This window comes from Protomyctophum bolini, assembly GCF_963924005.1.
Source record: "Protomyctophum bolini genome assembly, chromosome: 19".
Classification (NCBI taxonomy): Eukaryota; Metazoa; Chordata; class Actinopteri; order Myctophiformes; family Myctophidae; genus Protomyctophum; species Protomyctophum bolini.
Window position 1 is genome coordinate 21,634,653 of NC_137880.1, and position 26,201 is coordinate 21,660,853.

Sequence of the window (26,201 nt, forward strand, 5' to 3'; positions counted from 1 at the left end):
TCAGGTCCGATCCCGATATCAATTTTAGAGAGTCCTAGATCACCAGTTAAATATTGAATTAATCAATTTGAAAAGATTTGATGAAAGTTTTTTTTTATGGGAAATTTAACTAGAATTGACTTTATTTAAGCACTTATGCTTTGTTTAAAATATTAAAAAACAACAATTGCTTGTAGAACTTCTACTTGACATTTTTGGAAAATGTTTGAAATATGTCGATCGGCTGCATGGCTATCTAGAAGATATATGACTTTTTAAAAACATTCATATACAGTATATAGAAGATATATGGATAGGCATTTGGCATAAGGCAAAAAACAGATACATTTTCTCTGCCTACAGAATTATCTTTCAGTTAAACTTCAGATACCTGAGAATCTCCTGAGCCTTCGTCATCAAAGAAGTAACGCACCACTGTTCCATCAGCGTGGCCGGACAGGATGCCTTTACCAGACACACTGCAGAGACAGAGACAGTACACTTATATAAAAGGAGGCCTGAAAAGGATGTGTTTCAGTTTAGAAACTAATTTGTGACCAAAACAAACATGTCATAGGAAAACCTGACTGCCTGACAGTAGAACTGTATTTTAATTATTTTTGTCATAAAGCTAAGCAGAGTGAGAGTGTGCGTACTTTGAAGCCAGTGAGACAACACAGGACTCCGTCCCATAGACGGTGGATGACTTGTTGGTCTGAGTGTTGGCAAGACGAACCTGTGAGGTCACAGGAGAAAGTACTGGATCAGCCCAACCACTAAAACATTCCCTTTTTAACTAAAAGTACTTTTTTCCAGGTTTGCATGTTGTTGTTTTGGTTTTTTTACTAAAAAAGTCACACGTGAGTTAGGTCATGTTTCTGAGGCAGGCAGGAAAGGCAATTATCCTATTGACCTGAATATAAGTATATATACTATGCTTTTTGTTTTTTCAATGGCAATATCCTAAAAAAAGGCGTCGTATTACAATCGGGACTAGACTATTTGACATTCAATGTTATTTTTCCACAAATCAAATGGGGGTTGTCTTATAAGCAGAGTCGTCTTATATTTGTACGGCACTGCACTGTACAGTGTACTGATTGGCGTGATGTTTGAACAAAATAAATAGGAATTATATTAAAAACTTTGTTTAGCAAAAATCGAGCTATTGCTGGCAATATTTGCTCTTGCTCCCAGGGAGTGTGCATCACTCAGATTGTTCTGGAGATTAGATACACAAAAACAGACAGACGGATGCACAGACGGACAGGGACGAAACATAGTCTCGGCCGTGCCTTCACCCTGGCGGAGACAATAACTTCTGAGAGCATATATCATAAATAAAAGTGAGTGTGTACAAGGGCATTTTGTGTGTCTTACCTTGCCATCAACTAAACCAAAGACAATAGCGTGCTCCAGTGGCCAAAGTAAGCGAGTCACTGCATTCTGTAACAAAACAAACAGTGAGAATGACTGAATGACTCAGGCGTTGACACTAAAGGTTGCACCTGGCAGGTAAATTCAACTTTCGGGAAGGTGCAGTTTGCTTTTGGGTTGCCAATTTTGCTCGTTTGAGAGTGGACACAACCACCCATAAACCTATGGTCTAAGGCTCTAAGCTATAGTATAAACACTATATATATATATATATATATATATATATATATATATATATATATATATATATATATATATATATATATATATTATAGAGGGATAGATAGTAGGCTGACAGGAAATGAGGGAGAGAGATGGGGGGGGTGACACACAGTAAAGGCCGTCGGGATCGGGGGCCGAACCCGTGGCACACTGCCAGACTGGAGTATACCAGCCAAAGTGCCTGGACCGCTGGGCTACGGCCCAGACCAACCTTTGGGCAAGTAGAACATAACCTCTACTTGCCCGACAGTCAAGTGCCTCTGACTCTGAGCAACCTTAGTGTCAACCCCTGTGACTGATTGATTGATTGAAGTATTTATTAACATTTTGCAGAATTACAGTACATTTCAAGCACAACTCAATACAAAAACTGTTAACTGTGAGTGGACGACACCATAAAGCATTACACTTGTTTTACAAGAGGGTCCACCGTTTTCAATTCATCATAACATTTAGAGATGTACAAATATACACTTCTATATAGCCAAAAACAGGAAATCATCATAAAGGAGGGAAAAAAGGGGAAAAAAACATACAGTGAGGGGAAAAGGGGTGAGTGGGGGATTCAGAATTTACGGGGGCCAGTTTTGAATTGCAGCCGTCCGTAGGTGTTCTTTGTGAGCGGTTTTGAAGGAGTCAAGGGATTCGAATTTCGAATGTCAGTTGGTAGGGCATTCCGCATTTTTGTGTCATAGGAGCGAAATTAATTTGTTTGTGCCAAATCTGGGTTGCACATGGTTTGTTTGAACTCCCTCTGGTGTTGTGGACTTCATTGACATTATTGAAGTATTTAGACAGGTACATGGGTATCTTGGTGGTGTATCGAATCTTGTGGACCAGACCCATTGCAAGATACTGTACTCTGTCGTCAACCCTAAGCCATTCCAGCCTGTCAAAGTGGGCAGGGGTACAAAAATACAACACCATTAAACAGCTTTTTTTTAACTCACCGTTTGAACAAATTTGTTACAAATGGCTTTCTTGTCCCCCCTGGGTAGAGAGAAAACTGTCAGGATATGTTCACATTTATATATACAGTATACATGAAATGTAATATACAGCGTGAGGTCAGCCAACCATTTTACCATTCCTCTCCTATTCTGTATACAAAGATGATGTTGTCAGACTGGCCGATGGCGATTTTCGTGGAGTCAGGGGAGAAGGCCATGTCCTTCACCGTGTAACTCTGTTTCCCATACTGCCATAGAATTCAAATATCAATGGATTATTGCTTCCCACTATAGGTTATTTTATCAATTGTTTTGAATTCATCCAACTGTGACAGTAAAGTTTAACGTTCTATCATCGCTGGACTATTACATTTGTCATGATAAAAATGGCTGATATTGCCGTCTGTGGCAAACAATGTAGCCTATAAATAATGTTGAGTGAAGCAGTGACATTTTACCTTTGAGTCTATGGGCTTGGTAGAGAACTTGTCTCTCCTCTCTCCTTGCTCATCATAGAGAAGCACGACTCTGTCTACAGTGCAAACAGCAAACTTGCTGTTATTTGGTGCCCATGCCATGCATGTCACTTTGGCTGCACCTTCCTATGAAAGAGAGACAGAAACCGCCATCAGTCGTGAGTGAGGGGGCAACATGATGTCTCGACTATACGGTTACATTGACGGGGTTCTTGTTTTGAGCTGCAATAACACACACACACGACACATATGTCCATACCAACCAACCAATGCCAATCAGCGTTTGGTTAAAGCTAGTACGTACAGTACGTGGTCATGGAGCAACTTCAGAACCACTTCGACGTAAAGCCTAGTTAGATAGCATAGCATCGGCACATATAATACTGAACTTACCTGTGGTGTCAAAAGCGTCTTAAGATGTTTCAGTTGCATTTCTGAATGCGGGAAATATTGGTACTGATACAAGCAGAAACATAGAACCTCAGCGCTGCACTGACTAGTGGGTCATTGGTAAACCCGTTAGCAGATTATTATAGCTGTTGTTTTAGCCCGTGCAGAAGACATCTTTGTGGTAAACATCGCTTTCCTTAGTAACCGTTGTCTATCCCGATTTATACTTCGTCGAAAGAAGGTGCCGCTCGCCGACACAAAGCGTCTTATCGGAGACTCTGACACGTCACACGTGACACGACGCCGCCCTGTGTGATTTTTTTACTTTAAGTTTTAGTAAAAGGTGTTAGAAATAGAAAAAATAGAAAAACGGGGGTCGTGTGCGTTGCGCGCATCAGATCATAATGCTTGCAACTGCAAGCTATGCGAGCTTGCTTGTTGGATTGTTTCAAGGCATGTGCTGCTGAGCTGAGGTACATCACCCCCTAGTGGTAGTAGTGGTATGCTAACCTGTGGTGTAAAGCCTGGTGAGGCGAGGTTAATGCTAACCAGAGTGTAGAAGGAGACTGACTAAAATAACTATACATACACCACAGGCATATACTACCAAATATAATAGCTTAAAAATAGTAATAGCCCAAGAACCTAGCGAAAAGGCTCTACTACAAAATGCATTCAAGCGTAGGGCCCTTTCTGGCAAAAATGTTGTGATGTAATCATTATCACAACATTTTTGCCAGACTCTATTCTTCACATTACATTACATTACAGTAGACTAGGGACCCCCACACGGTAACTCTGTCATTTCTCAACCGTTTCGGACGTGGCGTGGCACCCTGGGCCCCTGGCTGTGGTCCTGTGGGAGTCGGACCCAGTGTGGGTCTGAAACTTCCGGAGACCCCACGGGGACCCGCACACGGAGTTGCAACACTCACTTCACACGGGTGTGATTTTTTATTATTATGGGGGCCTGTTTCGTCCGTAGATGTATTCTGCAATTTTCTCAAAATGCAATACCTAAACTTGCCCACAAGATGTCTCACTGCATCACGGAATCTATACCAAACCAGTTTGCTGCAATCAGACTGCATGGCTCCGGCTGCTTTCTTTCATCATAGCTGCGCAACATGCTTCTTTCTCTAAGCAGGGAAGGGTGACCATCAAGACAGTTTATTGGTTGCCTATGCCCATTGGCTAGAATGGAAGAGATAGCCTAAGTGTTATATGGTAACTGATGATGAGGTTGTTCGAGTTCAAGGTGTTTACTGTTTATCAACACGTATAATAGACTACAGTACACTACACATGATACAACAATACAATAACAATTAAGTGGAATACAATAAAAAGGATAGTAGGTCAAATAGTAATATAGCTGCAAACAGCGATAAGACGGGCCAAACCATTGATAAAAGCAATAAAGAAATAAACACACAATTTACAATTTACAATTTAGGCATTTAGCAGACGCTCTTAATCCAGAGCGACTTACATTAAGCAAGAACAAAAAGCATGGGAATAAATCACATAAAACATTTATCATGAAACATGCGTAAGCTAAGAAAGTAACAGTGGAATATCTATAATGAAACTATACATGTATACCGTAACTATACATCTATACTACACAGGCTTGACATTAAGGCTAGTCCTAGCTGTTGTCCGGGACAACCAATAAATCTTTCCAGACAAGTGCATTAAAATGTTACTTGTTTGTTGCCGTTGGACAAGTGACCAACAATAGTGTCTGACGATAGTATGGATTATTTATTTGACGTAATTTGACTATGATGTAAAATTTACACTATGACATAGTGTAAATAATAAATAATAAATTCTCCATTCATTGTCAACAGGAATTTAATGTTTGTGGACACACACCAAAAGCCATAGGAGAGCCCTCAGAAAGCTATGCGCATGAGGCTATTCACAATAAGCCACAGAAACACTGATGACCGAACTTGAGAGAAAGAAGACCACACAATTAACAATAGATGGTTGGAGACTGGAGATGACATCACCTTTTTGTTACGCTGATTGGCTGAAGGGGTTGTCTGTCAATGCTATATTCCCACATGCAGCCAACCATGCATTAGCAGGGTCCAGACTCCACAGAAACGAATGGAAATGCAATTTCAAGGGGGAGTGGTTAACCAGGCTACAAAAATCCCAGGAGTGGATAGTGTGGATGATCTATACAATCACATGGGAGATCATTGGGAGATCTAAAGATCAGGGGTCCTTTGATGAATGACTGAGCTTCAGCTCTTGACCATTTACCATGACCCTCTACCATATTGCAGAATTAGAATTAGAATAGAAAACGACAGCACAGAACTGCCAAAACTGTGAAAAACGGCAGCATCAGGACAAAACGGTACAAAAACAATAAGGGTTCTTTGCCGCTGTGACCCCTAATTAATACAAATACTAACTAGAATAATTATGGATAATTGCAAGTGTGGTTGCACTGACAATTTCAAGGTTTGAGTCTTACTTAAGTACAGATGAGGATGTATTGACCCACATTACATCACAGGGACCCTAAAAAGTTTATACGGATTAAATAAATAAAAATAGTATAAGTCAGGCAGTTACTATATTCTGGTTCCACTAATAAGAAAATAATCACACTTGAAGTGAGGGGCGCTCTTATAATCATACATCACATTCCGTGCTCAGGCCAATCAGCTAAGCACATTCATGCTCATACAACACACAAAACAAAACTCTGCATTCCGGGCCCATTCCGTGCTCGCTCTCTCTCTCACACGCACGCACACGCGCGCACGCACACACACACACACACACACGCACACACACCTGTGCATATATGGGCTAGCACCCCTCAAAAATAAAATAATAATGTGTGTGGGGTGGGGGGGTAAATGTGCACAGTCTGGGCCTGTAACTGCCTGTTACAGTTCATATGACATATGTCTGGGTGGCGAGGGGACATCTCCCTGGAACGATTTAGCAAAAAGTGTGTTTTTAAGAAAATCTAGTTACTGGGAAATGCCCATGGCGCAGCTAGGAAGGGAAAGAGGCACACAACCTCAACACACTTCAGCAGGAAAGTGGAGCTATGGACACTGCAGAGCTCCGGACCCTGTGCTGGACAGGAGGGAGTTGAAGGCAGGGACCCAGGAGTCCTGTGTTGGTGTCTGCTAGTCTGCACTCTGCAGTGTCCGCACTCACATTGCGGGGTATCCTATATGGGAAGTTGTATTCTTTTTGTTATAGGCCAAATCGTTGACCATGGGTCACAGAAAAAGTGCACTGCCCTGCTGGCATGCAGGGCAGTGCATCAGGCCCCCAGAACTAGTGGCGAGCGAACTGACACTGTGGCAGCCAACCCTCCAACCCAGGGCAAAGCCAGCAAAGGCAAGTAGCGCACCACCTATGTAGATGCATGTGGCGCGACACTTAGCTAACAACACTGTAGAGCTCAAATATAGGGAGTGGAGGGCAGCGAGTCCCGAGTTGGTGTTGGCTAGACGACCACACTCAACTATACCCCCCCCCGCCCATCCCAACCCTATATCATGTTGGTGTTATCAAACGAGTCAGTGCATATAAACAAACAATACCCGATCACTGTCCCCCACCTCACCCAGCCCAGACCTCAAAGCCTATGGAGAGGAAACAACAAAATAAATAAATTATACTTCTTAGCCCCATATCCTCCTTTCATGAGCTTCAGTGGCTACTTGAGCTCTCTACTCTCCTCATCAGTGATCATCTCCATGTTCCCTCTCATTTTCCACTGTCCTCTTTCCTCCTTCTCAGACAGACTCTTCTCAGGCAGTAATCTTTACAATCTACTTAGGTTTGTCCAATCCAAATTATGGAATTTAATTTTGTATCTTAAGTATAACATGACTATCACAATTGCTATCACCCTTCACAGATGTTTCGCTCCTTTAATCCCGGAACATCTCTGGTTGGTGGAGCAGCGACAGGGACGTCTCCCTGCCGCCCCCTGCAGCCAGCGTAAGGATCCTTGTTCTGTCCCCTGTGTAAGTACTGTTAAACGCGAGCCATATGGAAATATTTTCAAAAACTAGAAAATATCTACAAACTTGTAGATCTGCAATTTTATTTTTTGAGGGGTTTTACGATAGGGCAGCCAGATGTTATGGCTATTTGAGGGTCGTTGGCATGAAATGTTTAGGAACCCTTACACTGGGACACAAAGCAAGGAGGTATGGTATTGGTTATGAGATGTAGACACTGGGGGTCCTTGAACTTAAAAAGTTTGAGAACCACAACCAGTGGAACATAAGATAAGGAATGACAGCACTGTCTAGCGGAGCGGCGGAGACTGCTTCAATGAGATGAGGACAGAGCGCATGCGTGACACATCTTTGGTCTGCTTGCTGGACTCGGGGTTGAAGTCGCAGAGCCGTGCCACTTCTTCCCACTCTGTCCCCGGCTTGTTTTTGTCCAGGTCCGACACCATGGCCTTCTCGGTCGCCCTGGTGACTTTGGCCATCTCGACGTCCTCATTATACCGGGTTTGCCACTCTTCAAGCTCAACCATGGCTTTCTCCTTCCACTCTGCCTCCTCCTGGTGGGACTTGGCGTCTAGGGCCTCAAGCCTCTCTCTCTGCTGCTCCCTCCACTTGCGTAGGGTCTCTGGCTCATCCTGCAGGCTGTCAGCATTGGATATGGCTGCGTCGGTGTTTGATGGACCGCTGTTCGGCTGTAAATGTTCTTCATTTACAGGTGTATCAATGGCGTTTCCCAGAGATGAAGGCAAAGGCACCTGTCCGACGTCCAGGACGCAGAAGTCCTCGTTCTCGATCCATGTGAAATCATTGTCCTTCTGGTTTAGGAAACGAGTGGCGGGATCCTCCTCCAACCCAAATTCTGCAGGGACGCTGTCAAAATCATCCATCTCTATATTGTTGTACAAATCCAGTTGTAAATAATCGAATCGGGAGCGTAGTTAAACATATACAGGGGATCTGCTGGACATAGTTATATACCGTAGGTATAGGCCTGGTCAGTGTGACGTAAGCACAGACGTAGCACAAACCGTTGCCTAAATATGGACTATTGCGCAATTCTATCCAATCCTTTATTAGATGTGCCTTGCGTTGGACGCTGGACATAACATGCCCAAATTGCCCATATATGGACACTATTCTGGCGTATAGACAGCTATATAAACCTTGCTGGTGTCACTGACATCACTCTGTGATATCACAAGCTCACAGAGGTCTCGATGGATGTTCTCAGCAGGACATTTGGATGAAAACCTGCAAAATCTGTCAGTCACGGTAAAAACCTGTCAGTCAGTCCGCCCCAAAGTTATAGCACAGCCGTCAAAAACTAGTTCTCAACAAGCCCGAAAATTAAGGCCCGGCCCTACCTGGGCCCTAACTGGGCTGGCCCGAGGCCCCGCCTGACCATACTAATTAGCACACATTCTACGACCTACCCGGCCTGAAAACACAAATAAAAAGAGAACGAGACATTCCCAGACCTGTTGTTTCAGCGCGACCACGCCCTTTAGGGTAAATTTATCCAACTCACCATGACTTATTAAACGAAATGCAACATTAATTTCATCTCACTGTCCCTGCCTCTAAAACTCAGTATCCAAATTAGGAGTTAAATTATGACCCTCTCAGGGGGGACATAATGGCTGATATTGATAGATGGAATTTAATTCCATATTTAAATCTGAGTTCACACTCACAATCTGTAAAAATGAATACTGCCAAGACTTTTATATTAACCCTGATTTAATCAGTCCACATCTCAAAACCAGAACAGTTCTTCTCTGAGTGGGATAAAGTTATATCCAGATTTATTTGGGCATGGAAAAAAAGTGAGGCTCAAGACATTACAAAGTACCAAAGGAAAGAGGGGGATTGGCCCTTCCATGTTTGTGATTATTACAGAGCAGCTCAAATCCGGCCATTGATTGGATGGTGTAAGCCAAGTTATACATCAAGATGGAAAGATATAGAGGGTTCAATGGGAAAGGTCTACCAATTAATATGTTGGTGGGAAACACTTGTCAGATCCTCAGAATGTGATAACAGGTTCATTGAAGGCGTGGAATGAAATAATTAGGAGATATAAATTTGGAATTCTCAAATGGTTTGCATAATATGATCCAGACCTAGTACACATGACATGAGGTTTAGAGGTTGGATTGGGAATGGCCTCTCTGCATATTGTAATGTTAGGAGCTTCCAGGACCTGAAAGACAAATTTAATTGACAGAATCAGGACCTCTTTGGTACCTACAAATCAGACTTTATAAATAGAAAACTATTAAGAGAAGATACAACAGGAGTAGAGATCATTGATCTTTTCCAAAATGTGTATGCAGCCTCTATGTAGTTCTACAAAACTTGAAAGGGGATAATATTAAAGCAAGATGGGAAACAGAGGGCAACCTTACTATAGCAACAAAATAATGGGAAAGACCATTAACCAGGTGCGGCAAGGAATTTATGCTTAAACAATATAATTGTACGACTACGCCACCTTGAGGTATCAAGGAATAGAATGGATAAGTGAATACTCTAAATCAGGTTCCCCACAAACAAGTTCGCACAATGAGACATGTACTTCCCTCAAATACATTCATTTAGTGGAACACAGACGGTTAAAAACTACAAATACTGGCATAAATACTGATTTTATTAACTAATTAAATCACACATTGCAGTCACAGCTCATAGGAACCAGTTTGCTATACTACCAAATACCAATCTACCACAGGATAATCAAACACAGAAGTAAAGATCAAAGACTACAATATAAAGCTTACAAAACAGAGTCAGCTACCAGTGGCACTGGGCAACAACCACTTTTAGGGTAAAGCTAAGCTACAGAATAGGCTACACCACTACTAAGAGCACAGCACACACAGCAAACAGCATAGAAAAGGATGAAGGAGCGCCACCGTGGAAAAAGAGGTGCACGCATTCACACTAACAAACCTGGGCTGTGGACTACAGTGAGACCTATTGTGAACCCCTTCAGTAGGTCAGCTACACCACTTGGCTCTCTGACTCTGGATGGGCAATACACTCAGCATTGGAGGAAACAAACAAAAGACAAAACTTGAATTAATTCACACATTAACATACAAAATTAACATAAACAAAGCAGCAGTGGCTAGATCTAAAGGAGTGGGAACAACAAACATTTAGTACATAATAAAAACAAAATAAATAATTGTAACAAATTGTTTGATTGTATACCTTGAAATGTCCATGTGTGCGACACACATTCCCTCCTGCCACATGAAAGATGTCAGCACAGGGCACATGCATTAAAATCAACCTGAATGATAACAGATAGTTAGATACAGAATGAAACATGATTAAATTAACAGTTTTGAGACATGTTACTCACCCTGGCACTAAAATAAATAAACAGCAGCAGACCCAGGTCTCGAGACCCTCGGCCTCATTCAGCAGATGACAGGGCATTTAAATAGTCACGTGATTGTCAATAAGGAAGTGAGCTGTAGAGCTGTCCCTATGGTGGCCCTAGCCCCTCTCGCCACCCCCTCGGTGAAGCTCGATCGTTCCCCCGTAAGGTCCCTTTGCAATTCTTCCACTCTCTATGGCAGACAGCTGTACATAACCTCCGTTCAGGCCGTGCTGAGCTCCGCTTAAGTGGTGGTGAGATGTTTCAAAGATGCATAAAACTGCTATAGGAGACAACGGAAACGTGGGAGAAATTTCATTTGGCGCAGATGCCATTAAGTATTTTATTTTATTCTTTTCAGTTTTGGCTCCTCTGAAATTCTCTCTTCCTCCCTTCCTTGACTTCCCATTGTACCGCCTCCCACACCGAGACTGGCTAGCTGCGCGTCCCTACGTTCCTGCCTCTGATCTGCTCTGTCGCAGCTAGCCAGTCAGAATTACTCATGCCTCTACCATAAGACCTGACTTAAATTCAGTTAAATCTATTTAACATGTATAAACGTAGGCTACATTTGGGGAAATTGGGGCGTGTTCGGAAATAGCGCACTGAGCACACAGTGCCCCCAGTGCCCCATATGATAATAAATATAGAAGAGAGGCAGATATCTCCCCTTGTGTGTATTTGTTATATTGTCTTGTCTTGTTTTGTATTTGGTATGTATTGTCTTTTCGTTTACATGTATGTTTGATTAAAATTAAATACATTTTAAATTGAAAAAAAGAAAAAAAGAGCGCTTTAACAAAATGTTGAAACACATACTATACGTAGCTTACTTGGGCAAACACCTTAGTGTGGCACCAAATAACCATACTGTCAAATGCAAAGCTATGTTAAAAATACCTCACAGACTCACCACACTCACCTTCTACTATATGTTTTTAATGACCACAACTAACAAACTAACCGTTGTTTCCATACAGCCAGCATTTTAAAATATCACATTTCCCACACAAATATCATATCTCCAAAGACACCTAGTGAGACAGAATTGGCACACCCTCCCACAGTACAGTATGAAGCAGTTCTGTTTCTCATTGGCCTTCTCCTACCCTCTGACCTGTATGGGTTCTTCAACCTGCTCATTTCCTGGTTAAACAGATGAGTTGCTAATCAACTGAATAGAGGGCTGGCTGAAACTAAGCTGTTGATGAGATTACAGGACCATTTATAGGATGAGGACTCTTGCTAGTGCAGAGTAAACTAAACACAAATGCCCAGCATGGCATTACAGTCATTCATGTTTTCAGCTTTCTATTATTACAAGTAACTTTGTGGGTCATGCTTAGATGTTTGGTATTTACACAAATTCAAATGAGTAGGATTTCTAACTCTGTGGTCCATCTGTGCATCATAGCCGTGTGTCCCTGCGGGTCCCTGTGTCCGAGCACGAAAATATGACTTAAATTGTGAATCAGCTATTTTCTGTGCAAGCAACTGTTCTGTCACTCTAGATTCTAGAGTGACCAACCAGAGAGCTAGCCTGCCTGTCATTGTAGAGTCTAGAATGACAGGCAGGCCAGCTCTCTGGGTGGTCAGTAAGTTAGGATTCTTTCTAATTAAGGGCAGACCCTCGACCAAGAGGACAACATTGAGAAACTCAGTTTGTATTTAAGGAGTCATTTTCTGTTCATGATTTGTACCTCCCCTCTTTTGGATTTAGACTTGTTGGGCTATATCTCCAAATTGCATGTGACTTTTCCATTATTTCTGTAAGGGTATGTCTCGCTTGGAATAAATGTAAGTTTCTGTCTCCGTTTATTTGCGCAATCTTTACCATTCAAACAGATAACTATTACAGTAAATTCACATCAGTGTCTTGACAGTCAGATAAACGTCTTGAGCATGTATCCTAGATTAAACGGTTGTGTGGTGAGGTGAGTTAACTTACAGTACATAGATTTGCTTATAAAGGGCCTTTCCACAATGCCAATACATTTGCTGAAAGGTTACACATGCCGTATCATTGACCTGGAGAAAAAACTATTCTATTCTGGGCATAGGTGAAACACTTCATGAAAAATGGAGGGGACAAGTACAGATCCATGGACCTTGGTAGTTTTATGTATTTAAGTATAATGTTCCAATCATTTCTCACTATTCTCAGGCACGCACACAGCCACACACCCACTTACAGTACAAAACAATAGACAATAAGTTATAAAATCCCCCTTTTATTCGATTGGATTTCATCATCATATAAATACACATTTACAGATAGTCCACAAGGATCCATGTTCAACAATGAATGACACACACACAAAAGAGAATAAACTTCTTTTGACCTGCAATCAGGAATCATTTCAGTTACACAATGGACAGTGGCCTCTCCTCCCCCCATATCAAAGGGTCCCATGGGAACACGTGGACAAGGTCTGGACCACCCGACAGTCTTAACTGAGCTCATGCCATTTTCTACGGCTACCCTGAATTCTAATATTCTACTCTTCACTCTCTTAGGTATGTAATCGCCCAAACACAGCGAGGTGTGCACCTTCCATGTGTCATTTGATGGATTTCACAGTAAAAGGGGGGAAGCCCTTTGTAAGAGAAGAATTGAAATTCCGCCTGTGGGCCTTCCGTCAATGGATTTAAGTCAACACCTACATAAATTTAAAAATAAAGATGCTAAAAATGTATGTACACTATGAAAAACAGATTATGATTTGTTACACCTTTCAATGTACAATGAGGTCTCAAAGTGGATGTTGCACACTCCAATAAAACTGACAATTATTTACACAGGAGAAGAATTTGACTAGAACAAATTCCTTCTATGGCCATGTCACATTTACACTGAAATGAATCAGATTATTCTGATTTGAGAAAAAAAAATTAAACAACTAGAGGAATTATTACGGGTGCAGATTAATTTTTTTCTTTAATGGCTATTAACAAGGGAAAATATTAAGTGAAGTTCAATATGAGTCGAGTAAAGGTCTGTTTCTATGTAAACATTTTAACTTTAGTAATATAAATCAGTGGCCAATTTTCAGTCTGCCACAAGTGGCCTGGGTGCATGAATTGTGTATGCTCCTTCACTCTTTTTGATACTACTGGCTTTTTAGGTCTTACATATTTACCTTTTCATTTGTAGTGTGATGAAAAGGGGTCACAATAATATGGGCTGCACCCTCTGCACCACCTACTGTATAGATTTATGCCCCTTTCCATATGTACCAAACATTACTGTACAGTATGAGTTCATGAAAGCTTAGCCAGCAACGAGTGTGCCATATGCATTTAGAATAAAAGACAAAGCCAAGAGGGCTTAATCAATGACACCGTTTATGGCAAGTGATGTAAGCAATATCCTAGGGTTTCAAACTATTTGTCTATATAAGGACTAATTTAGACCAGGGGCAACTAATGAACTAGATGGTAGAATTGAGAAAATGAGCAGTGGGCTACAGTCTGGGTCCTCAGGACAGGACCAGAGAAGAGAACACCGATTCAAGGTTCAGACCATTGGACTTCTATTCTAAAGCATTTGACTTCGTCTGTTGTTTTATCTATTTAACAGCTCTTTTGATAGAAACATGGCCATCATTCATTGTTACCATTTCTTACAGGTTGAAACTGCAGCAGAATTTCACCCATACTGTCAGCCAAATAGCGCCAAATGAAAAGAATAACCACATATAAAACCATTGCAATTCACTAAGAACCAACAAGAAAGCACGGTGGACATGTAAACGGTTCCACTCTACAAAGAACAGCATAGTGACTGACAATTAAAGCCACAAATGTGGAAGATTTATTATATACTGTAAAAGGAACCACAGTAGCATCGCAAGAAAAAATGTTTCTAGAGTGGGTTTTCAGATTTAGCACATAGGAACGATCAACCAGCTATACTGAATACTTCAAAGCAATCTTGCAGTATGGAGGCAAAAAAAAAGACACAATGTACTGTACCTGGCAAGAATGGCTTCCATGTACTGATAACAAAATATTATGAATACGGTGTATCTTAGCAAGCACCTCTCCCATCATCAGGTGAGATTCCAAATCAAATGATAAATAGTAATTTATCTCGTGAAGCCCATACAACTCTATCCATACCCGTACTTGGGAAAACACTGACCGTACAAATGTACTATTGGATAGTACCGTCCATAACTGATATTTCCCTGTATGCAGCATATACATTTCTCGGTAGTGCGATACACACCATGGTTACTGAGGATCAGACTCCAAAACGGGTTCATTATCGTACACTAGATTCTCAGGGCAAAAGCCACCTTGCAGTGACATTAAACAATGTGAAATTCCATCCAGAATGCAGAGCGATATTGCCTAGATCGAAGGGGGCTTGAAGTGCTATTGGTGAAACAGTAAAAACGTGTTTATGGAGTAACACTTGTGTGTGGATATCTTTGATATAACTCCACACTCATCTCACCTTTGAAAGATAAATGGTGGCAATGTGTCACCACGCTTCTCTAAGAGATGGCAGCGCGACGACGACTACATCACATCACTAGGTGTTTTTTCATCCAGACTTGCCCCAGAAAACAGATGTTAGTGTTTGCATAAAAACAAAAAATGTACAGACCCGTGTCTTAAGTTTTGCACAGTGCATAGACCCAAGAACATATTGTATACACAAAATAATAATGCATCGATCATCTAGTGGCTTACATCACACAGAGCAAAATGGCATTTCCATTGGAGCTCATGTCATTGAATGTGAACTTGGCTGGCTACATGGGGCTTCTGGCATTTTTGGCTTTGGTCTAAATAGAATTGTGACGGCAAAACAAAACAATATAAAAAAGATAACCTGGCAGATGTTCTTTGTTACCTGTTAAAAACAATGAGTTAAATGTTGAAATTACTTCTCTTTTGTCCATCCACAGGTTCCTCTAGTACAGTTTTTCTTTTTTTTACTTTTTATATTGTCTGTTAAAGTCAAGGTGTTAATCTGGGGGCATATCCAATTTAGTACCAGACGATGGCACCAGGGTACAAGGGACTGTTTTGTGTGTGTGTGTGTGTGTGTGTGTGTGTGTGTATAATGGTGTTGTAGTACTGTAGATGTGTGCACATCTTGTTCAGAGGTAGCGAGTTCCTCTAGATGTGTGTGAGCATGTGCGTGTGTGTGTGTGTGTGTGTGTTCCAGTGCTGTACAGTAGGGTCATGCATGCATTTTGGGAGGTAACGCATGCACATTGGGGTGAGGAGGCCTTCTCTGCTCCATGCTGTAAGTTCTCGTCTCCAGGCTTTTGGCTCAGACAGGTACCAATAAATACACACCGTCATTCCCCGAGCCATAGCGACTACTGGCCAATCCCACAGTACCAACGCTGGTTTGGTCATTGCTGTACAGTCGCAGGAGGAGGGACATGGGGTAGAATGGAGGCGAGGTGAGGCATGAAGGGCAGGATGTGATATATAGCAGAGAACGAAACGGATGGGATGACAATGACATGAATTGAGAGACTAGAGAGAAGAAGGAAAAGAATGACTGACGAACACAGATATATTCCAGCGCACGTCAAGATGGTGGATGGATAGTTGAAGAATTGGGGTCATCATCTGCCAGGCCATTGGCATCCTCACAACTCAGATCACCAGGTCACACTCTGGTCAGTCTTAATCACAGCCATAAAGGTCAGCACAGAATGAATGACAAGTTGCCAAGTGGTGCTGGCGTGTGCAGATGACCAACCTAGCCACAAATGGTGGCTATCCAGATCAGAAGGACCATGTGCTGGGATTGCTGGCAAGTTTGGAGGGAGGAAAAAAACTTCATGGCAGAATCAGAGCTAGCCAGCGGTCGGCCTGGCTTGATTTGGCTGGTGATGAAAAAAGTTGAGGGACCTTCATATGTTGAATGAAGCTTAGCCTAGCCTTCCATTGAGTGGCTAGTTGGCTAAATGAATATGAAGGGATCTCAGGATCCATTGGGTTTCCCAGTCTTCAAAGGTCATGTGGGTCAGGGCTGGGGCATGGGGATGGGCTGGTTGGCTGCGGGCTGGTTAGTCTTTGGGGCGCTATCGGCGGTGGAATGCGGCTGGATCACAACTGGGCGCCGTGCACCTGATTGGGGAGAAGAGATAGAGAGAGATAGACATCGAGTAGAAGGAAGAAAGAGAAGACAGAACAATTCAAACTAAATGTGTCACGAAGATTCTATGCTGCTGAGGACTACTTGTTGTGCCTTATTTCTGTCTCATTAACCGACTGTGATTTTAGTATTCACATAAACTAGGAGTACCGGTAGTATTTTAGCATTAACTAGAAGTATTTTTAGATTATAGTAAGGCAGTGGAACGCAATTTCATTCAATTATGCATTTCATGCACTATAGTAAGGCAGTGGAACGAAGATTCATTCAATTATGCATTTAATCTATTCTTTCTTTTTTTTTTAATAATTTTTATCCCACGATTTTGCAACCCAGTTCTTTCACCCAGTGCCAATTATCTAATGTAATCCTGGGCGCTACACTTCCTCTGCCAACCTGGGGGGGCAGCGGACTGACCTCATGCCTCCTTCTATGCATGAGGAGTCCAAGCTGCTTCTTTTCACATGACAGGGGGGGATTTCCCCCGGCTGGACGTAGCGCGTGGAAGGAACACGTTATTCTGACCAGTTCCTTTCCCCTCCATCAGGTGCCACGGCTGGCCAGGGGGAGGTAGTTTTAGAGACCAGGATTACTGCATGTTTTTGTGAGGGTACCTACCTACCCTATGGGACATGGGGAGAACATGCAAACTCCACACAGAAAGTCCCTTTTGACAACCCCACCTCGGGTATGGGCACCATTTCATCTATTCTTGAATGGCAATAAACATATCTTCCCACCATGCTTATAACCACATCCGAACATCTGGCAAACATGTGGGAATCAACATCACGTTATTGTGTCGGTATTGTGGAGGTTTCTACTAGACACAGGTCATGGAAACCGCCTTTGGAACACAAGGATTCTTTTGTGCATGTTATTCTCACTGCCTGCTTAAACCTCATGTCTTATTTCTGAAGGAAAACAAAATGATTCTTCTGTGGTAGTTGACTATATTCTTAAATGAACAGCAAACATCAAAACCATCAAGGGTTTCTAAAATGACTAACAACCAGACACACCTCAGCGTGGTCTTGCACGCACACGCACACACACACACACACACACACACACACACACACACACACACACACACACACACACACACACACACACACACACACACACACAGTCTAGCAAACTACTGAATGAGGCATGTGGCTTTGGGGTAGCTACTAGGCCTACAGGACACTGAAAATAAGGGACGAAGACTTCTGTGCACTTGACAGCAAGATCATTTTAGATGTTTACAGTTACGGTAATTCAGCTCAGGACACAATGTTTTTGGTTGAAGAACATGAACATTTGCTTTATTGATTGTCTGATTATGTCTTATACCATCTTTTTTTTTTATATATACATTTTATCCCATGATTTTTGTAACCCATTTTTCACCCCTGTGTCAATTATCTAATGTGATCCTGGGCTCTACACACCATCCGCCAACCTATTCCCCATATATGGGGGACATGGGGAGAGCAACGGACTTGAACTAATGCTTCCTTCATGCCTGAGTGTCCAAGTCGCTCCTTTACTGACAGGGGGGAGTTTCCCTGGTTGGACGTAGCGCGTGGAAGGAACACGTTATTCCAACCAGTTCCTTTCCCCTCCATCAGGCGCCCCGGCTGGAGGCAGTTTAGAGACCAGGATTACTGCATGTTTTTTGTGAGGGTACCTACCCTAGTGGACACGGGGAGAACATGCAAACTCCTAGCTGTGAGGCGACAGCACTACCAACTGTGCCACCTCTTATACCATCTTTTGATAAAAAAATAAATACATGAAAAAAATAAGCTTAGCTGAATTACAACAAAAAAAAGGAATATACTGTCAAGATGCAAAATCGGTGTAAGCAGAGAAGAGACAAGTTGTGCAGTGGCCTGTCTGCACTCTAGGCTGTGTGCATAGCATATAAGCGTTCCATGTTCTGCTGTGGAAGCAAGCTGACTATAACCATCTCTTCTACCTAGGACCTACCTGCACCACGCCACTCTGTCACTTCTTAGACTTAGTCTTCCCTGAGAGGGGAGACGCCACACACCATGAATGTCACGATCCATTAGGATGCAGTGGGAAAAACAGCAACAGAGCACATGGCTTAGCCTTGGAACAGTGGTTCCAAAATTGTTTAGCTCAAGACCCAAAAGAGAAATTTGATGTCTCCCCGGAACCTAAACTAGTGAAAATAGCCGATCTTGTAGATACTTCTTAATCCCCTATTATAAACAAAATGTAGGAAACCAAAAATGAGTTGATATTTATCCACATAAATTGCCACTGTTTGGGAAACAGTGGCTTAGAACACATGAGTTGCACATGCTACCTCTCGACTGACTATGTCCATACTAAAAAGGTAAAAAAGGAAAAAATCTATCTATAACTAAAGATTTGACTGTATCAGACGCTTGTAACAGCTTGTATGTCTACTATACTAAAAGTAAACGTTATAATTCTGACATCAAAAGGCGATTGATGTCAATATTGGCTTCTGACAATGGATTCACTTTTATGGGGACAATTTTGAAGAATAGTTTTAGAAGAAAAAGCATTTTCTCTTATCCCAAATTACTGTGCGTACTATCATTCAACCAAGGTGCTGAAAAAAGTCCCTGACATAAGGAACCCACATGAGATTAAAGTCACCCGGACACCAGAGCCTAACAAAATCCTTCAAGCACATCCCAAGATCACCTTCTCCCCAAGTAGGCTAAAACTTGAACGATCCCCTCATGCTGAGTAAGCCAAGGCAATTAAAGGTTGGAGTGACAGACACTTCCCTGTGTTGGTGAGAAGGAACACACTGCGACTGCCAACAGAGACAAACGCAAACAGGCTTCAGTCGGTAGCACAATGTGAATTACAGTTCACGACAACTGAGCGTGTGATAGCTGTAGCAGACCTGGGACAGACAAGTCCAGAGGACAAACTGAAGAGCCAACAGATGGTTAGTGTTGACAGGACAGCAGTGGACGTCTGCTCCCCCAGAGTTCCCAGCAGTATGCAACAGCCACTAAACACACCATATCTCAACAGGCCCGGAAATTAAGGCCCAGCCCTAACTGGGCCCTCATCAAACCCTGTACACTCAAGACACTGCCTCCACTGCCACCTCCATATATGGAGCTGACCTGTTCTGACCATATGTTGATCTGACCTCATCAAACCCTATACACTCAAGACACGCTCCATACTGTATAATGGCCAGTACAGAATTCAGTCCATATGTTGATCTGACCCCCCCATGCCAAAGCGCCAACGCTTGCCCAGCAGTCTGCTGTCACCCAGGCGCATGCATGCAAGCGACCTCGCCCTCAGGCTGTCTTACTGGTTTAATACAGAGTATACAAATGAGGATTTGGCTGTGGGCACTAAGGATTTTACTGTGTATCCTGCGTATACACTCCCTACCTCTTACTGTGCCATTGTTGACATTGAAACTGGAAATAAAAATGTCACAAAAAACAACAACCTGTATTTCAGTCTATTTTCTCTCACTTTCAGTTTCAACTGAGGCAGCCACCCCTGTGAGTCAGTTTCACAGTCTTGTTTTTGGAAAACCTGGCCTTGGCTATTATGGTCGAATACTGGACAACTCACTCCGGTGCGTGCCCGTTTCTCCTCCCGGAACTTTCACCAGTGAGGGGGATAACTTTGTAATATGCTATTGGCAATTGGCATATTGTATTCTTTTTGGAAAAATATAAAAAGATACTCCTGTGGAAAGGCTATATTATTTTACTTATATTGAGCCTATAAACAATTTAGTATTATTTAGTATGTAAGGTTTTGCCCACTCAAACCTCGTCAGATAATCCCCACATATCCTACAACAACTTCTGTGAACAGAATTCACTGAAGTAGCTTTTCATAAATTATATTTGTACTTAGGCTGTCTGCTGTCATGAAAGTTTATAGTTAGAGAAATTCAAAGTCCAGCCGTCCGCTGTCCAGCCTCTCCCACCCCTCACTGGGGAAGATTCTGGGAGGAAAACAGAAATGGGGTGAATGTCTTATTACCACATGGTCTTGGGCCAGTGGTCATCCACCCCTAAAGGGTTCAAAAGGTATCTGCTCCTGATAAACAAGTTGGAGGTACCATGAGTTTCAATGAAATGAGTATATCGAAGAAGAAAAAAAAGAAAAAACTATTGACAGAAGATAAATACAATTATCAGTTTAGTGGTATTTCTAATATTATCAAACAGCACACATTATTATGTGCTATTTACATCTACATCTTTATGAAAAGAAGCGTTATTTGCAGCGGTGTCACAAGAAAGCGCAGTACAGGTTCAGTGACTCACTCTAAGCAGACCACCCTTAACAACGTCTATGTACTATACGACAGGTCCTTTTGGACTAGTGCCCAGACTGCCCTGCACCAAGCATTGCAGAGTTACTCCTAGGAACAGTGGTCAGAGTTTGACTAAGAATAAAACATACCTCAGACCAGGACATAAGAGGTAGTTATACAGCTTATAAAATACTGTAGGAGATTTGTTTTGACAATGAATAGTCTATGTACGGTATTATGTATGTATGTATGCATGTATGTCCCCACAGAAGTAGACCAAATCATGTGAACCACATGATGTGGTCTACTCAGCTACTACTGAGACACTACTACACCAAACACAGCTCACTGCTAAGCTTACATTAGCATATTTGTAAAGCATTAAATGTAGTTTGACATTGGCCATGGCATACAGTAGGCCTACATATTTCTGCGTAGTGTGGAGGCTATTGCAGACCGGTGTGGTAGTAGTAGGCCGAACAGATGAACAAAGTAGCCTTCCTCTGACTTCCTCTATTAATGTGCCTGGAAATGGGGCCGTGGTCTCCCTTTGAGGAGTGATTTTGAGAATTCAGGTCGACCACAGGCTAAATCGATTCTATTTGGCCCTTACACTGTAAGCCTGCTTAAATATGGACCTTGTATGAAAATCTCAACTTGCCCCACAGTAAGACGACAGCAGCATTGGTTACAGTTCTTTTTCAAATGTATTCATTTTAACTACCCACAGTATGTAAAACAGTATATGGATCCATACACATTGTGCACAGATTTATTTTAAAGTTCCAACAAAGGTAACCAATTCAGTTGGCATGTATGCATTTTGTACCCCCTTGTGGACCCCCTTGAAAACGGGGGGTTATTCACAATAAATAATTTCAATATACTATATAGTATGTTAATTGATGGACTGTCAATTATGCCTATTGTGCCAGACTCACATTGTCCACCAAGAACAAGACAATATTAAACTTGAACTCAATGAACTTTGTAAACAAATTTAAGGATTATACAGACACTGCTCTACACCCTGGAAACACAGGCTGTTGAATTAACAGGGTCGGACACTGCCTTCAGTTACCTCTACTGAGTTGACAGTGTAAACATCAGAGAAAGGGCCTCTGGGCCTAGACAGTCTACATCAGATCGTCTTGATCAACAACCAACTGGTCTCAATACACAATAAAATCCTCAATGTTCATTTAACTCTGAGAGTTACATCGCACTCGTCGCTAACGTCTGAATGACACTCGGTTGCTAGGCGATAAAACAGGAAATGAACCAGAAACAATATGGCGGGCCGGCCCCCGTCCATCTACATTTGTTTAACATTTTTCTAATGCTTATATCTCGGATTCTTTTCCCAGAATCAGGTTTTAAAGACTTGACGGGAGATAACTAAAGCGTTGCTCATCACGGTTGCAAAATGCATGTTTCGGGTGAAAGAAAAGGGAGAATATACATGACCTGACTGAAAAGACCTTGGCACTGGTGGAAGAATTCATTAATGATTACCTGGCAATTCTCAGAGTTAAATTAACGACTTGAGACTTATTGACGATCTACAAGCTCAGCTTTTAGAACATTTGTTTAAAAATGTTTGCCTATAATGACAAAATAGGGATGCCAGGTTGAAAGTGCTTAACACAGCGGATTTTTAAGTGTAGTTAATAAAAGAGTCCATGGACAACCCAGGATTATACAAAGCATTATTCTTTCAGGATATTCTCATCATGTACTTCATGAGTACACCATTCCCAGCTGTATTGTGGTGTTACTGAGATTTACAAGAGATTAATGGCTTCTGTTCTGTGTGTGCATCAGAGGATCTGTTAATACCAATTAAGTTGCAAATGTTCTTAACCCAAAGTAATAATCCCCTGAAACCAAATCACTTGATATGAAGTTGGTACAAGATTAGTAATTACTATGATATGCCAACAGCCTGCCACAGAGGCCAAAGCTACAGCAATTCATTCAGCCATGCTCAATTCAGGACAAAGCATTACTGTAGTTACAGGCAAAATACATTAACGTCATGCAACATTGGCATACAAGGAACTGTGATAATGCTGACACAAGCACTCAGTATAGAACAAGCAGGCACATGGCACGCATGTGACAAACACACATGACGCACAAATCCAGCCAACCATGCAGGCGGACGACAAAACGAAAATGCAAAGTGATGCAGGGATGACGGCCTCTCAAGACAAAGCGGATCCAGAGTGCCGAAGGAGAGGTGACACACAGATGAAGGTATGTGGCTATCTTACGAGTCATTTCGACTCCGGCAGCGTCTCCCCGGGTTTCTCTGTCTCAGCGGGGTTTGTTGAGGTCGGCGACTGGGCCTGCACCTGTGGTTGGGGCTCAGGGGACGGCATGGGCAGAGGCAGGGGTATCGGCTGGCTCAGTGCCACGGGATGGCTGTCGGGCCCTTCCGAGCCCGGAGTAGATGCCGGCTGGATTATGATTACAGTAGTCCCTGTTGAATTAGAAGGTGGAAACCACTCAACCTCCTGTTGACACATTGGTGAGAAAGAGGAGGAATGCAATGGCGAAATATTCGAATTTCCGGCTCAGAGGAACACTCACAACATTATAAGGGTGGGTTCCACGTAGCCCCCATATGTGGTTTGTTTCCTCTCTTGCACTTTGGTCATACAGTATTTGTTCTGGACTTAGAGGTTACAAAAGGACCCTTACAGGTCTGTAACTCAGAGTATGCAAACGGAACCAAATGGACCAGTTCATTTTGTACACTCAAGAGTAACAGGTGTCCTTCAAATCAAAAATCCAGAGAACCACTGGTACATAACAGAACAGCAACCCGGATCCCGGATTCCATGAGATGTTTTATTTCCTCAACCTCAAACAACAGCAACTAGCTAGCTACTGCACTTGCTAGTGTGAGATCCATGAAACAAATCAGACAGCTACCAAATTGGTTATAGCTTATTTGCGAGTACATGGATTAAAGCAATGGAAAGATCTCACAACTGAAAAATGTTGCTAGGCCAAGTCCTAATATGTAATTTGTGAAACGGCGTGAAAGGAGCCACCACACACTAGTGCCGTGTCCTACAGACTTAACCCAATATGTAAAATAAAATTATGTTTTGGTAGCTATACGGGTAACCGGTTGAAGAAATTGCAGATTGAGGCGTTAACAATTGCGGAACTTATGAAATATCTGAGATCACTTTCTGGAAGACTGAAATAACTACCGGAAATATCTACAAGCTAAGCTTGTAGACACTAGACAGCCTATTGTTGGTGCAGGACACACCTCTATAGAAGACATGCTGACTTCTATGGAATCCAAATGACTGAAATCAGTCATGGCGATTGAGAACCTTAATCCATGTGAGTATGAAACTTTCTTTGTCATCGTGTCGACATAGTCATAGTCTAGTCATCAGAGCCACAAGCGGAGCCTGCAATACCACCTTTGCCCAGGTGGAGCCTGCAGAACCATTGCGACTCAAGAAACCACCACTCCTGAATGAAGTGTCTGGTGCTGGGACTGGGAGTCTGGTGCAACGCACAGGTCCTGGCGGTACTCCTGGTGAGAGCAGGAGTGGACCTGGTGAGACGTACGTAGGAGGGGCCCGGACAGCCAGAATTGTGCCTCCCAGTCCCGGGAGAGTAGTTCCGGAGTGGTTCCAATGGATTGTGTGGCTATGGTCTTTCCCTAGTGGGTCTGATCGAGGGTAGCTACTGGGACGTAAATCGGGACTTGATCACCCCAGCTGGGTCACCCGAGTGAGGGGTATGATGAGACCCAAAACCCGATGACCTTGGGATACATCACTGAGGATACGTCCCAGGTGCATCCAAGCAATGTATTTTCGTTCGTTTTGTATGTATGTTGTATGTCGTTTCACAAATAAACTTTCCTCTGCATGATAATATCCCTTATTTATCCTAGCCAACAGATTGTTTCACAACAGAAACAGTGCATCATGTTATAGATAAAGTAGTAAAGGAAATGTAAACTGACTAGCTGAGGCATATCCACTACTGGGTCTCAACTCTCAAGCTACCCTGGTGAATGGGCCATATTGGTATACACACACACACACATTTGCTCATGTTCACAGTAGGCATATCTACTCATGTGTGACAAACACGGGCACAATTTTGGATTGCTCCGCTTCCCATCTGTGGCCTGCTGCTCGTGGCAGACTTGCCTAAGTTCACCTCCCCTCTCGCTCTATAGCCCAATTTGTACTTCTGCGCATGACGGCACCGCATGCCGAAAATAGCCGACCGACAAGTTCACAACGCGACACGTTGGGAGCTTGTGATTTAGTCATATATCCAGTATTATGCTGTACACCAACACAAAATGTTCACTCGGGCTGAAAGAGGGACATCTGTGGGGTCCCGGATAAAGAGACGAGAGGCCAGGAGAGGTTGAAGGAGAGAAAATGGAAGGGAGAACTTAGATGGCCACTCCTGCACCATGATCACACTCACTGCATTGCTTGCTCTCTCATGGACGTTTATTCATTTACAATAAGATCCATTACTTCGGCACAACTTGAGTGACGTCTCGACACGTGGTGTCGCACGTGTACGATTCAGCCAGCTTGTACGTAAAAAAAAACACATAGGCTAAAACTGAAACTGGAAATTGAAGTTCTACAGTCAAGATCAATCAGTCACATCTCACACACTCTACTTTATGTCAGAGCCATAAGAAAAATACGCTTAAAAGTACTCATTTGCAGCTGCAAAAATAGGTGTTAACTTTCCATATACATATACCGGTACACTAGGTTCAGAAGTACATTAAAGTGAGCGGCATTTGTTCAAATTAGTCTTAAATAACTATATTCCTATAATAGCAATAATTGCTATACTTGTATAGAGCGTTTGATCAGGAACATGAGTTTACTCGTCTCCCCAGCTTAAAA

General features: G+C 42.5%; 3 protein-coding genes across 6 annotated transcripts in view; all 3 read right to left on the bottom strand.

Annotated features, from left to right (window-relative positions):
• The window catches only part of ift172 (intraflagellar transport 172), a 60,862-nt gene extending 57,227 nt beyond the window's left edge, over positions 1–3,635 (bottom strand). The window contains exons 1-7 of one of the 2 annotated variants that reach the window (XM_080790776.1): positions 3,458–3,635; positions 3,047–3,190; positions 2,724–2,836; positions 2,589–2,628; positions 1,360–1,425; positions 636–715; positions 371–458 (exon numbers count right to left, since the gene is read on the bottom strand). In XM_080790776.1, coding sequence (XP_080646902.1) covers positions 371–458; positions 636–715; positions 1,360–1,425; positions 2,589–2,628; positions 2,724–2,836; positions 3,047–3,190; positions 3,458–3,496 — 570 coding nt within the window. In that variant the 5' untranslated portion in view covers positions 3,497–3,635. The remainder of the gene's footprint in view (positions 1–370; positions 459–635; positions 716–1,359; positions 1,426–2,588; positions 2,629–2,723; positions 2,837–3,046; positions 3,191–3,457) is intronic. The other variant, XM_080790777.1, reaches the window with a different exon arrangement.
• A 4,125-nt stretch (positions 3,636–7,760) lies between these two features.
• LOC308334613 (clathrin light chain A-like) lies at positions 7,761–8,354 on the bottom strand (the record flags this gene model as incomplete). The annotated part of the gene is made up of 1 exon (XM_080791415.1): positions 7,761–8,354. The coding sequence occupies one exon, from the start codon at positions 8,352–8,354 to the stop codon at positions 7,761–7,763; it is 594 nt and encodes a 197-aa protein (XP_080647541.1).
• Positions 8,355–13,024: 4,670 nt separating this feature from the next.
• Positions 13,025–26,201, bottom strand: part of dnajc5ga (DnaJ (Hsp40) homolog, subfamily C, member 5 gamma a) — a 28,523-nt gene continuing 15,346 nt past the window's right edge. The window contains exons 5-7 of one of the 3 annotated variants that reach the window (XM_080791289.1): positions 23,556–23,764; positions 18,963–19,003; positions 13,025–16,957 (exon numbers count right to left, since the gene is read on the bottom strand). In XM_080791289.1, the coding sequence (XP_080647415.1) occupies positions 23,559–23,764 (206 nt within the window). In that variant the 3' untranslated portion in view covers positions 13,025–16,957; positions 18,963–19,003; positions 23,556–23,558. The remainder of the gene's footprint in view (positions 16,958–18,962; positions 19,004–23,555; positions 23,765–26,201) is intronic. The other 2 variants (XM_080791288.1, XM_080791290.1) reach the window with 2 other exon arrangements.